The sequence below is a fragment of the Drosophila miranda genome, chromosome XL, assembly GCF_003369915.1.
Source record: "Drosophila miranda strain MSH22 chromosome XL, D.miranda_PacBio2.1, whole genome shotgun sequence".
In the NCBI taxonomy this organism is placed as follows: Eukaryota; Metazoa; Arthropoda; class Insecta; order Diptera; family Drosophilidae; genus Drosophila; species Drosophila miranda.
The window spans coordinates 10,689,430-10,699,905 of record NC_046673.1 but is presented as its reverse complement, the minus strand read 5'-3'; the positions used below and the strand labels follow the sequence as shown (position 1 = coordinate 10,699,905).

Here is a 10,476-nt window from a genome sequence, read left to right as displayed (position 1 = left end):
GAGACAAGAAGTTCCAAGCAGAACGACACGAACGGGGGGATAAACAAACAAATTATTATAATATTTAAAACATGAATCTTAAGAACCTAAGTGTTTTTTTCTCAAAGGAAAAAAAAAATGAAACATTGTTAATTAAACATCAGATATCATTTGAAATAAATTTAAATAAAACAAATACATCAAAAAATAACTTTCTCCCTACGATGGTCTTCCCTCTCTCTCTATCGCTATCTCTACCTCTATGCCTCTCTCACGCTCACTCTTAGTCAACGATTCGAAATGGAGCGAGATAGAAGTAGCGAAGCATGAGAAAAAGATAGGAGGGTGTGTCACACAAAAAACAAAAATTTATTCGGATAAAGGATGCGTCTTTTATTGGATTTTGTTGAAAATCTGGACACACTGCTATCAGTTCGAACACTATAAACACTATTTTCTATATAAACACTACATCGAATTTTACTTTCAAAGTACACTCCTCCCGATAAATATAAGCCCATATAAGACCAGTTTTTGGTTAAAAAACCCAACTATCGAACGCCACCATAGTTTAAACCAATTAAAGATCTGTCGTTGCGTTGTCCACGACGGAGAAAATAATGATCGCCACAGTAAAGATCGAGGCATGCACATCCGATGTTTTAAGAACATCGCAATTATCGCGACTTTCCAGGGAAAATGTATTTTATCCGATAGATTAATCAATTAATAGTTAGATTGCCTTTTATAAGCCTATTTTTATTACATTCTTTTCACAAAATTATATAAAAAAGAGCTATAAAAGCAACTACATAGAGATGAAGTTGTCACGGAAGCACATGCATTTACCATGAATTCTACGCCCAAGACTATGCTATTAAATGCCATAACTGGTTCTACCTTTCAGGGCAATAATAAATGCGTGCAGGTGTACCTACATGTACAAACGTAATGGCCAGAAGAAAGTGTTTTCGACCCCATATATGTATTCTTGATCAGCCTCAATAGCCGATTCAATTTAGCCATGTCCGTCCTTTCGTCTTGTTTAACGCCTAGTTCGAAGAGACTATAAATAATGCTAGAGAAATCCGAGAAACTCCCAATTTCTAAATTTTTTTTTACTTGAAATGTTGCAAGACAAGATATAGATCTAAATATCATTCGTAAATACTAATTTTTCTATATGAAAAAATATGTATATATGTATGTTTATATCTCATATCTCGTGTGTGTTAGAGTGAGGACGCAAGGGAACCCAGTTGCCTTGTCGAACGAATATAACAACTAACATGCGAAATAGGAGAGCAAAAAGAACAGGCGAACGAACCCAACAAGACAACGAACATGTGCGTGTGAGCATGTCGCAATCACAATCACAAGGCACGAGATGAACGAAATTAACAAAGACTATTGGAACGGAGACAAGAATGCGGGCTCGTAATTGACATTCAGAGAGAAAATGGCAGACAACGCCATCAAGTACATCGAGCATTTATATCCGTTTTGTTTCTTCGTGTCGCATTCGAGAACGAATTGAATATTTTGCTCATCCGAAAGTGCTGATTGGTGCCGTGGACAAAGAATGTCCCCAAACATGCCCAAACACGGCAGGATCCCTGATTCAAACCTGTTCCTGTAGTCCATCGCACATTTAATCCGTGCTCTTAATTGATGTCGTCCAAAGCAACAGAAATAGTTCCCAATATTGTGGGAAATGGTTTACCGGGTTAGCTCGTAATAAAATGGATTAACTACACTTTTTTCTGGTAACAATCATTTAAAATATATAACATACACTTTTCTATTAACAAGCAATCAATACACATATTACAAGTATTACACTAAAAGGAACCACCAGACCGGACTAGACGCGGTATTGCACAGATGTTGCGTGAGGCAAACACTTAAGTAATAGTTTTATGAGTAAAGAACCAAGAGGTGATTCTAGGCCTCGCATCCAGCCGCTTTCAGCAGGTCTACAAGGGCTGCATGACCGGCACGCTCCGCATAGTTCAAGGCGCTTAGACCGAGTAAATCCTTCTCGCTGGCACTCTCGAAGTAGGGAAGCACGTACTCCACCACCTCGGGGAACCCGTGCAGGGCAGCCACATGCAGAACTGTGCGTCCCGACGGATCCGGCTGGGAGAGATCAGCGCCCGCATACTGATACGACTTCAGGCGCGTAAGGGAGCCGCGGGCAGCGGCCGCGCACAGCTGCTCGCCGACGGCTCGTGATGAGCCGGTAAGGTGGGCGCCACAGTTGATGAGCAATTGGATGATCTCGTGACTGTCCGTGGAGACGGCCTCCAACAGCGGGGTTCGGTCGTAGCGGTCACGTACGTGGACAGAGACTCCGTTGTGCAGCAGATACTTAACAATCTCGACGTTGCCCAGCTGGCAGGCCAAATGGAGGGCCGTTCGTTGGTCGTGATTGGTGCCGGAGAGGTCGGCGCCGTACGCCTTCAGGTTATTGATCTTCTTCAGATCTCCCTCGGCGACGGCGCCATTGATCATGGCCGGGAAGAGGGTGGCGCCCAGCTGGTCCAGTTCCTGTGGCGAGGACAAGTGCAAAGAGCGCGCCACAGCATCCACCAAATCGTAGTCCTCCATCTTGGGGGCCGTCACCGACGTCAGCTCTCCGCGCAGGTTCGACTGCATCATCTGGAACGTAAATTGAACACTTTATAGAATAGTCCGAACAGAAAGCGATTCACATTGGGCCTTACCTGCTTTTTGACGTCCAGCGACCACTCCTCCTTGCCAATGACATATGCCAGCTTGGAGAGTGCTGCCTCGGGGGTCATGTCATAGCCGGGAATGACGCCCAGATCGCACAGGACCTTGCCAGTGTCGTAAATTTCCGCCACTGAGCCGTTTGGACACTGGGTGCAGTTTATGATGATTACGCCACGATCGGCGGCCGCCTGCAGCTCCTCGATCAGGTCCCGGCGATTTGAGGGTATGTTGCCAGAACCGAACGATTGCAGCACAACTCCCCTGATCGGGGGCGCCAGGAAGGCGCGGAATGTGGAGAGCGAAATGCTCGGAAAGATTCGTAGCAGGCCAACATTCTCGTCGAGATTCAGATGGACACAGAAGCGTTCGATGCTGCAGGGCCGGAAGATCAAACGATAGTCCACATTAACATCGATTCCAATTCTCGCCAGCGGCGGCACATTCGGCGAATCGAATGCGTCCAGCGAATTGGAGCTGACCTTCACCGTGCGATTTCCGCGCATCAGTTTGTGGCCGAAGAAGATGCACACCTCCGGTATGACGTAGTTTCCGGCTATGATCAGGGCGGATGTGAAGTTGTCCTTGCCGTCGGTGCGCGTCTCAAAGATCGGTATCTGCGATCCTGTGATGATCACCGTCTTGCCCAGATTCTCCAGCATAAACGACAGGGCCGAGGCCGTGTACGAGAGCGTGTCGGTGCCATGCAGCACAACGAAGCCGTCAAAGAACTCGTACGATTGCTGCAGGCATTAGTTACATTGCTGGATTATTTCTCCCATCAAAGCGTTGATCCCACCATATTCACATACCTGTATATCATTGGCGATGCGGGCCCAGTCGTGCATCGTCATGTTGCTGCTGTCCAGCAGCGGCGTGTACTCGGTGACCTGGTATAGGACCCTTCTGTCCATACCTTGGACAAAGGGCAGGACCAGCGGCGCCATCGATGCGGAGGTCCCAAAGCGTCGCAATGCATACTCCTCATCGTGGATGTTTGGATACTTGCGAATGCTGCGCACTAGGGCATTTGGTATGGGCGCCAGCACTGAAATGAAGTGAGAAATGAAGATGAGCGTGTCCGGGGTCCAATGTACAGATTCAATAGAAGACCTAATTGGAACAGCACTCACCATTTCGTTCGTTCCGCATCATGCCAATGGTGCCGCCCGTGTAGATGACTCGCACCCGTGCCTCCTTGATGTCCTGGGCCATTAGTTTGCCGTCGCTCTTATTCCGCCGGATCGTGGGACTGGGCAGCGTCGGCGAGGACGGCGCCATACCCTTGTCGATGGACATGAGGCGCTCGTGGGTTGGCACCCGTACCTGGATGTCGATAGGCTTGGTGGCTCCCGGGACCGTCGTCGGAGCACTGTCCCCGTTCGCAGACATAGTTGACAGTCTAATGGGGAAATCTTTAGCTGAGATTCAATCGCTCCTTATCGCTAGGGTGTTGTGGCGCTGTGCTGTTCAGTGGAGAATCCTAAACAGATAATCCATTAGCCCGTGCATCTACTGCGTGACTGGTCGGAAACTATCACGCTCTGCTGCTGGTTACGCTGTTGATTATTTGACCAAGTTGTTATCAAGTGAGTGCCTGGCATTGGTTTATTTCGCGCAGCGATTCAATCGTTGGATTAGCAACGACGACCTAGGGGGTCGGTCCGAGAGTTCACGTGGTATTTCTAATTGCGTTTGCCCCGCGTATCTGACGGAAATTGAAAGTATTTTCCGTTCGCTGTGGCAATCAGATAGAGATAGCAGCCCCTTCTTTGCGATGGCGGCAGCAAACTTTGGACGATGTCAGCTATGAGTAATCTAATGAAATTCAAATGCTATGGGCTTGCCTCACTTTCTGAATGCTTATGTGCCGTATATATACAAATGCATATGTGTATTCTTCTGGCCGAGCAGCTGACTATCGATATTCCTTTTTATACACGAAAAAACTGTTAGTTTATCTCTATAATATTAGTATGTTTATGGCATGCTGATATTGCATTTTGTAAATAACAAACAACAAAAATCCATTTTATTTAACATCTGTTTTGTGTGTTTTTACGCATTCTATTTATATTCAAATACCTTGTTGTTTTATTTGTTTATTTGGTCGTTTAGACTATTTTCAATGATATGGCAGCACTGCACAGGGCCTAGATCAAATTTCTCACATCTGGCACATCAGCACATGTTTGAATTTCACCAGTGTGGCAGCATCTATGTGCCGTTATGTTGGCAAAGGTATGTTTTCAATGGTGATAATTGTAGCTATAACATTTCTTGTCTTCTTTAACTTGCGGTGGACGCCCACTCATCGATATAATATATTTAAATATACAGATGGAATCATTGGATTATAGCTCATTGTGCTGCTGGGTGGCGGGAAGGTGCGGCTGGAGTTCGCGCCAGAAATTGACGCGCTGCTGCATCAACTCAGCCTCAATTCGGAATAGCGGCGCAGCGGCTGCCTCGTCAGCCTTGGTGCCCAGACGAACGAACTCCACCGGATAGCTGGACGAAGGCTTCCATACGGGCAGGTTTAATGAGGCATTCCCTGGATTTGGATTGCTGTGGGCAAAGAAAGCGCATATGCACAGGTGCCCATTAATACACAGTTCTATTAGATGGCTGCTTTAAGACTCACCCCGTTCGGGCGAAGCTGACCCACAGGTTCAGCATGAGCTCCCGCAGCTCCAGATCCTTGCGTGTGGGCACCGCACTCACGAACAGCTCCCGGCCAATGGGGAAGAGATACTGCAACTCCTCAGCATGACAGGCTCCGTAGAACTCGTTGCGCTCCCCCTTGAAGATCTCCGAGAAGCTGGCGGCGCCCTTGTGATCGAACAGGTACACATAGGTGGGGCCTGCACGTTGGGCCAGGCGAAGACGCAAATACTCATCGATGCCAGCTACAAACCATCCATCCGAAATAAGCTGTAGGGAAAGACGGATATGTATTTATCCAAATATTAATCAATCCCCTTGCAGATTCGCTACCCACATCGGTCAGGTTCTGGTGGTTGGACTTGTCGTAGTCGTGGCCTGCCTTGAAGTAGAAGTCCTCGATGCGCTTCGTTATCTGCTGCTGCACGGAATCCTCGTGGTGATCGTAGTTGAGCACCACGGGCAGCACCTGTTCGAACTGGGACTTGAAGTCGTCCATCAGCTGCGGCAAATTGAGCAAGGCCGCTGTCTTCAGCAGCCCCTCTTCGGCGGTGGCGCCCACCAGCAGCGGCAGCTCCAGTCCATGCGGTTCCCGCGCCTGACGCGGCGGCACCGTCAGGAATGCATCATCATGCTCGGGCTCAATCACCGGAGGAAATGGTATCATGGGATCAAAGTCCCAGACCTGCCAAACAGCGCCAGATTAGTTCTCAACTAATTAAGGATCCAGTTCAATGTACTTACAAACATGTCGTAAAGCGAAGCCACAATATCCTCGGCTGGCTTCTGACGCAAACACTCCAGCTTGAGGGGCCACTCTCCGGAGGATCCGCAGCCCACCAGCTCGGCCAGCTTAGTGGCTCGCCTGGCGGCCACACCTTTGTGCGCGGGCTGTGCCCAGGGATTGAAGTAGGTACCTGACTGGGCAATGCCGCGATGGAGCAGGCCGCGAGATTTCTCCGACAGCATGTGATAGGTGACGCTTGCTCCGCCGGCGCTCTCTCCAAAGACGGTGACACTGCGGGGATTGCCGCCAAAAGAGGCGATGTTGGTGCGCACCCAGCGCAACACTTCCAGCTGATCTTTGAGTCCATTGTTTCCTGGGCAGTCCAGGGTCTCCGTGCTGAGAAAGCCCAGCGGTCCCAGACGAAAGTTGGCGGACACCAGGACGACGTCGTGGTCCAGCAGGAAGTCCGGCCCATAGAAGCTGCTAATTCCCGCGCCACACTGCCAGCCGCCACCATGGAACCAGACCATCACGGGCAGCGAAGTGTTCTTAGAGCTGATCGTCTCCGGTGTGTATACATTCAGATAGAGACAGTCCTCGGATCCTTCGATTTGCATGTCGCGCCGGAAGGGATCCCGCTGCATGCAAATGGGCGCATCCTTCACCGCCAGCCGCTCGCCCTCCCAGCCCGGCTCGGCCACCGGTGCCTTAAACCGCAGTTCGCCCAACGGAGGCACCGCATACGGCACCCCCATGAAGGCTCTCATGTGGCGGCCATTGTGCGTGGTCAGGTGGCGGCCGATGAGCCAGCCGCCGTGCGGTAGGCGCACGTGCAGGCTCTGCGAGTTACGTGCCCCACTCCAGCTGCAGTGGATCAAGAGCAGCAGCAAGGTCCGCGTCCCAACGATTGCCATTGCGTTGGCTCTTGAAGTCAGACTGATTTGCCTGAAGCACGACGCTGCCAGTTTTAAGATTACAACATCATCAGCATCCGAATTGGACTTGGAGCCTCAGTCGCAGTGTTAGCCAACTCATGCGCCGAACTTGTTTACCGAATTTTTTCTTACCTTACCTTGTCTCTCGACATCATTAATTCTTTTTTGTGTGTGTCTCGGTGTCTCAGTTTTTGCCACTCAGCACCGGCCCGCCACCAGCATCACTATTAAACATCGACATCAATTTCACATGTTTGGGTTTCGTTTTGGAACACTGCGCAAATTTTGCCAAATCAAGCTGTACTCGTGGGCACAGTGGATCGAGGTCTGTGACTGTCTCTTTCAATATGATCTTTAATAGTTCTTAATCTTTTCAGCGGCACATGCGAGAGATGTTTCCTCCTTTTTGGGTTCATATCAAACTATCTACATATTATTGTTATCACCTATTATCAGGCAAACAATAATTAGACATTTATTTCGTATCTATATTTTTTATGGAATTTTACACGTTAGTATCATCACTTTGTATGCAAACCTCTCTATTCGTGATTTCCTTAAATTACATTTTATTTCTGCACAGAATCGGTTACCCCAGTTCGGCAGCTCTGGCCCCACAGTGCGATATTTAATAATTTTATTTGGCGTGCTTGTTGATGCTGGACCCGTAAATGACAAGGCACATTAAGCCGAACACCGCTCACCGCTCACCGCACCCCTACAGAACGTGGCTACAACTATAATTTATGAACAGATATTTATAAACAGATGCAGAAGCTGATAACTCAGAATATCTGAACAGATATCCACTTGCGTGAGGGTAACTATGTCGACATGGAATCGATCCAAGCCGAACTGAAATGCCATTGGCCTTGGCGTCGGGCGGTCAGGCCTAGGATGGCGGACTGGTTCGATTGGGCCAAGGCCTTTGCAGCATTCGTGTGAGCCTCGTTAAATGAAAAGAGACGGCAGGAGTGGGTAATGCTGATAGCCAGAGTGGCAGCTGGAGGGCGAGAGCGAGAGCTTCACCGATTAAGTAATATGTTAATCTGAATTTTATGAATGTGCCCGAGCATACTTATTTATGCATGAAAAATATTTTCAGCCCCGAAAAAAACACACAAAAACCAAAAACTTGAAAGTTGTAAAACAAAATAAAAACGTTGTGTGGGCATATGAAAGTGAAGACCCACCCGAATCCACCTGCGCTGCGGCCGATGCTGAAGCGAACTGACCTGAACCCAACGGAGTCCGGAGATGAGACGAGCGCTCTTCAAAAATGCCTTTGCATGCCCAAAAATGCCGACGAGCTAATAAGCGCTACGTCTGAGGCCCTTTGAAGTTGCTTCGAGTCGCTGATGAGTCCCCAAAACTGGGAGAAAGTACGCGAGAGACAGAGCAAGGGGAATTCCAATAGAGCGAAACGCCCGAACCTTTAATTTGTGTTCCTCTCCTGGCGGGGAAACGTTTTTTTTCTGTCATAACTTGACTTGGGATTACTTTTTTGCAAGTTTAACTAATATGCGACAAGAGGACTCGTCCAGACAGCCACTCGGGAGAGGAAGAGCAAAGCACCACCCCACTCCGCACTCCGCATACCACACTACCCACCGCAGCACCACCACTACACCGCACCACTACATGAAAAATGTCCAGGTCGAGGCCACAGATTTATTCGGCTGCAAACATTTTTAATCCACTTGAGTGGCAATTTATCAGCCGGGAAACAAACAGCCAGAAACTTCTCCAATGTCCAACCAAAAGTTATATGTGTAACGAAGTAAGTACGAGAAGTACCTATGCAGATGCACATTCATACGTAATATACACATGAATACTCGTACGACGCCCCATGGTGAGGAGCCTTAAAACACCGAAAAGGTGACACATCCTAAGTGGCTCAAAAACTTAATTAATTACACTCTCAGCTCGATACCACTGATGAAAAATGCTGTGGCTCAAATTTCGGTATATCCTCATTAAAACAACTACACTTTGATGATAAATGAATTTCTACTCCACCGAGTTTCAAAACTACAAATTTGTCTAATTGTAAAAGATTGATTGTCTGTTCTTGTCATTGAATAGTCATAATTTTTGTGTTTCCTTCGCCTAAAATATTTACGAAGGCCATTGAGTCGGTAAGTTGTGAAACCATAAAGGCATAGCACAACCGGTTACGCCAGGAAGGTACTGATGCATTGACATTAAGTAGATGGGGGGACTGGCAACTTTTTCAAATACACTTACTTATTTCAGTGCAGTTTCAACACAAAACTTGGTTGAAAAACTTTTATCAAACTTCATCTTTCTTATAGGATATAATAGTAAGATAAAGATAGAGAACATAATAGTAAAACATGACTATAAAAATAGCGAACAACTTTTGCTTATGTTGATAGGTTTTCTCATCAAAGTAAAAAAAATTATAAATAATTGGTTAACTGGTTAAATAAGTTAATTTTCAATGTTTTTATCGACTTCTAATCTTTTTGGCATCGCGAAAATGCCTATTTATGGGGTCGGAAACATATGTAAATCTACACAAATCGAATATACCCTGTAGCAATCCATTAAAAAACAGTAGGTCTATGTAATCTTAATAAAAAACAAGTTTTTCTCACAGTAAACAATTTTTTTTTTGCCTATCTAATATGGCAGGAATGCACTTAGTCGTGCATTTTGTAAATAATTCTTAAAAACTGTGCTACTACTCGTAGCTTGCATACAAATTTAGGGACTTTCAAGATGATATGTAAAATGTCCATACATTCATATATGTAATACTGGACAGGGTCGGAGATGCTTTTTTCTATGGGTTAAAAATTTCGTAGTAATTTAATAATACCCCTAGCACGCTATAAAGGTCGTACATGCATTCAAAAATGTTTATGGCACTTGAAAAAATTCCGAGGAGCACTATCATTTTAATACTGACCTGTATCCCCTACCCAACTTTCGGCCTTAAGCATAAAATAAACCTCAACGATTTCTAGACATCTCTTGAGTTTTTATTTAAACATATTTTCGATTTAAATTTGTTGAATTTTAAATACACAAAAAAGAAAAACACTTTGGGGGTTGACACGAAACCCTTTTTTATTCCGTCAGCGGGGGGCAGGTGTGGGGGGATTTGATACCCAACAGCGGAATGGAAAATGATTTATTGAAGGTGAAATATTTATTGTTGTTTCTGTTATTTTTTTCGGAATTTTTTGGCTATATTTTTTTGTTGCCATTTTTCGGTTTTTGTTTCTACAGTACACAAAGGCTATGCGGCATCTTTTGAATTCTATCCACCTCCTTCGACTTCGACGGAGGGGAAAAATTGAAATAATTATTAACAAAAACAAGAGGCAAACATGGAACAACAGATGCTTAGAAGGACAAACCCATCTCCACCTCCACCTTCACCACATCCTCATCCTCTCGCTAAAG

The 10,476-nt window shown here is 46.3% G+C and overlaps 2 protein-coding genes across 2 annotated transcripts; both read right to left on the bottom strand.

The window, feature by feature from the left end:
* Positions 1-1,736: 1,736 nt before the first annotated feature.
* Positions 1,737-4,631, bottom strand: LOC108164865 (L-asparaginase). The gene is made up of 4 exons (XM_017300800.2): positions 3,846-4,631; positions 3,525-3,760; positions 2,706-3,455; positions 1,737-2,640 (listed from the first exon to the last, which is right to left on the bottom strand). The coding sequence occupies exons 1-4, from the start codon at positions 4,102-4,104 to the stop codon at positions 1,924-1,926; spliced, it is 1,962 nt and encodes a 653-aa protein (XP_017156289.1). The 5' UTR covers positions 4,105-4,631; the 3' UTR covers positions 1,737-1,923.
* Positions 4,632-5,000: 369 nt separating this feature from the next.
* Positions 5,001-7,377, bottom strand: LOC108165000 (venom carboxylesterase-6). The gene is made up of 4 exons (XM_017301030.2): positions 6,121-7,377; positions 5,714-6,061; positions 5,357-5,646; positions 5,001-5,280 (listed from the first exon to the last, which is right to left on the bottom strand). Exons 1-4 carry the CDS (start codon positions 7,015-7,017, stop codon positions 5,067-5,069), a joined length of 1,749 nt encoding a protein of 582 aa, XP_017156519.1. The 5' UTR covers positions 7,018-7,377; the 3' UTR covers positions 5,001-5,066.
* Between the last annotated feature and the right edge of the window lie 3,099 nt (positions 7,378-10,476).

Excerpts from the sequence above, each read along its gene's own strand:
- LOC108164865 (XM_017300800.2), bottom strand. The coding sequence starts at position 4,104 with ATGTCTGCGAACGGGGACAGTGCTCCGACGACGGTCCCGGGAGCCACC. Across the intron at positions 3,761-3,845 it reads GATGCGGAACGAACGAAATG|TGCTGGCGCCCATACCAAAT; the intron begins GTGAGTGCTGTT and ends ACTTCATTTCAG. Across the intron at positions 3,456-3,524 it reads GCATCGCCAATGATATACAG|CAATCGTACGAGTTCTTTGA; the intron begins GTATGTGAATAT and ends TAATGCCTGCAG.
- LOC108165000 (XM_017301030.2), bottom strand. The coding sequence starts at position 7,017 with ATGGCAATCGTTGGGACGCGGACCTTGCTGCTGCTCTTGATCCACTGC. Across the intron at positions 5,647-5,713 it reads ACCACCAGAACCTGACCGAT|CTTATTTCGGATGGATGGTT; the intron begins GTGGGTAGCGAA and ends CTTTCCCTACAG. Across the intron at positions 5,281-5,356 it reads GTCAGCTTCGCCCGAACGGG|CAATCCAAATCCAGGGAATG; the intron begins GTGAGTCTTAAA and ends CTTTGCCCACAG.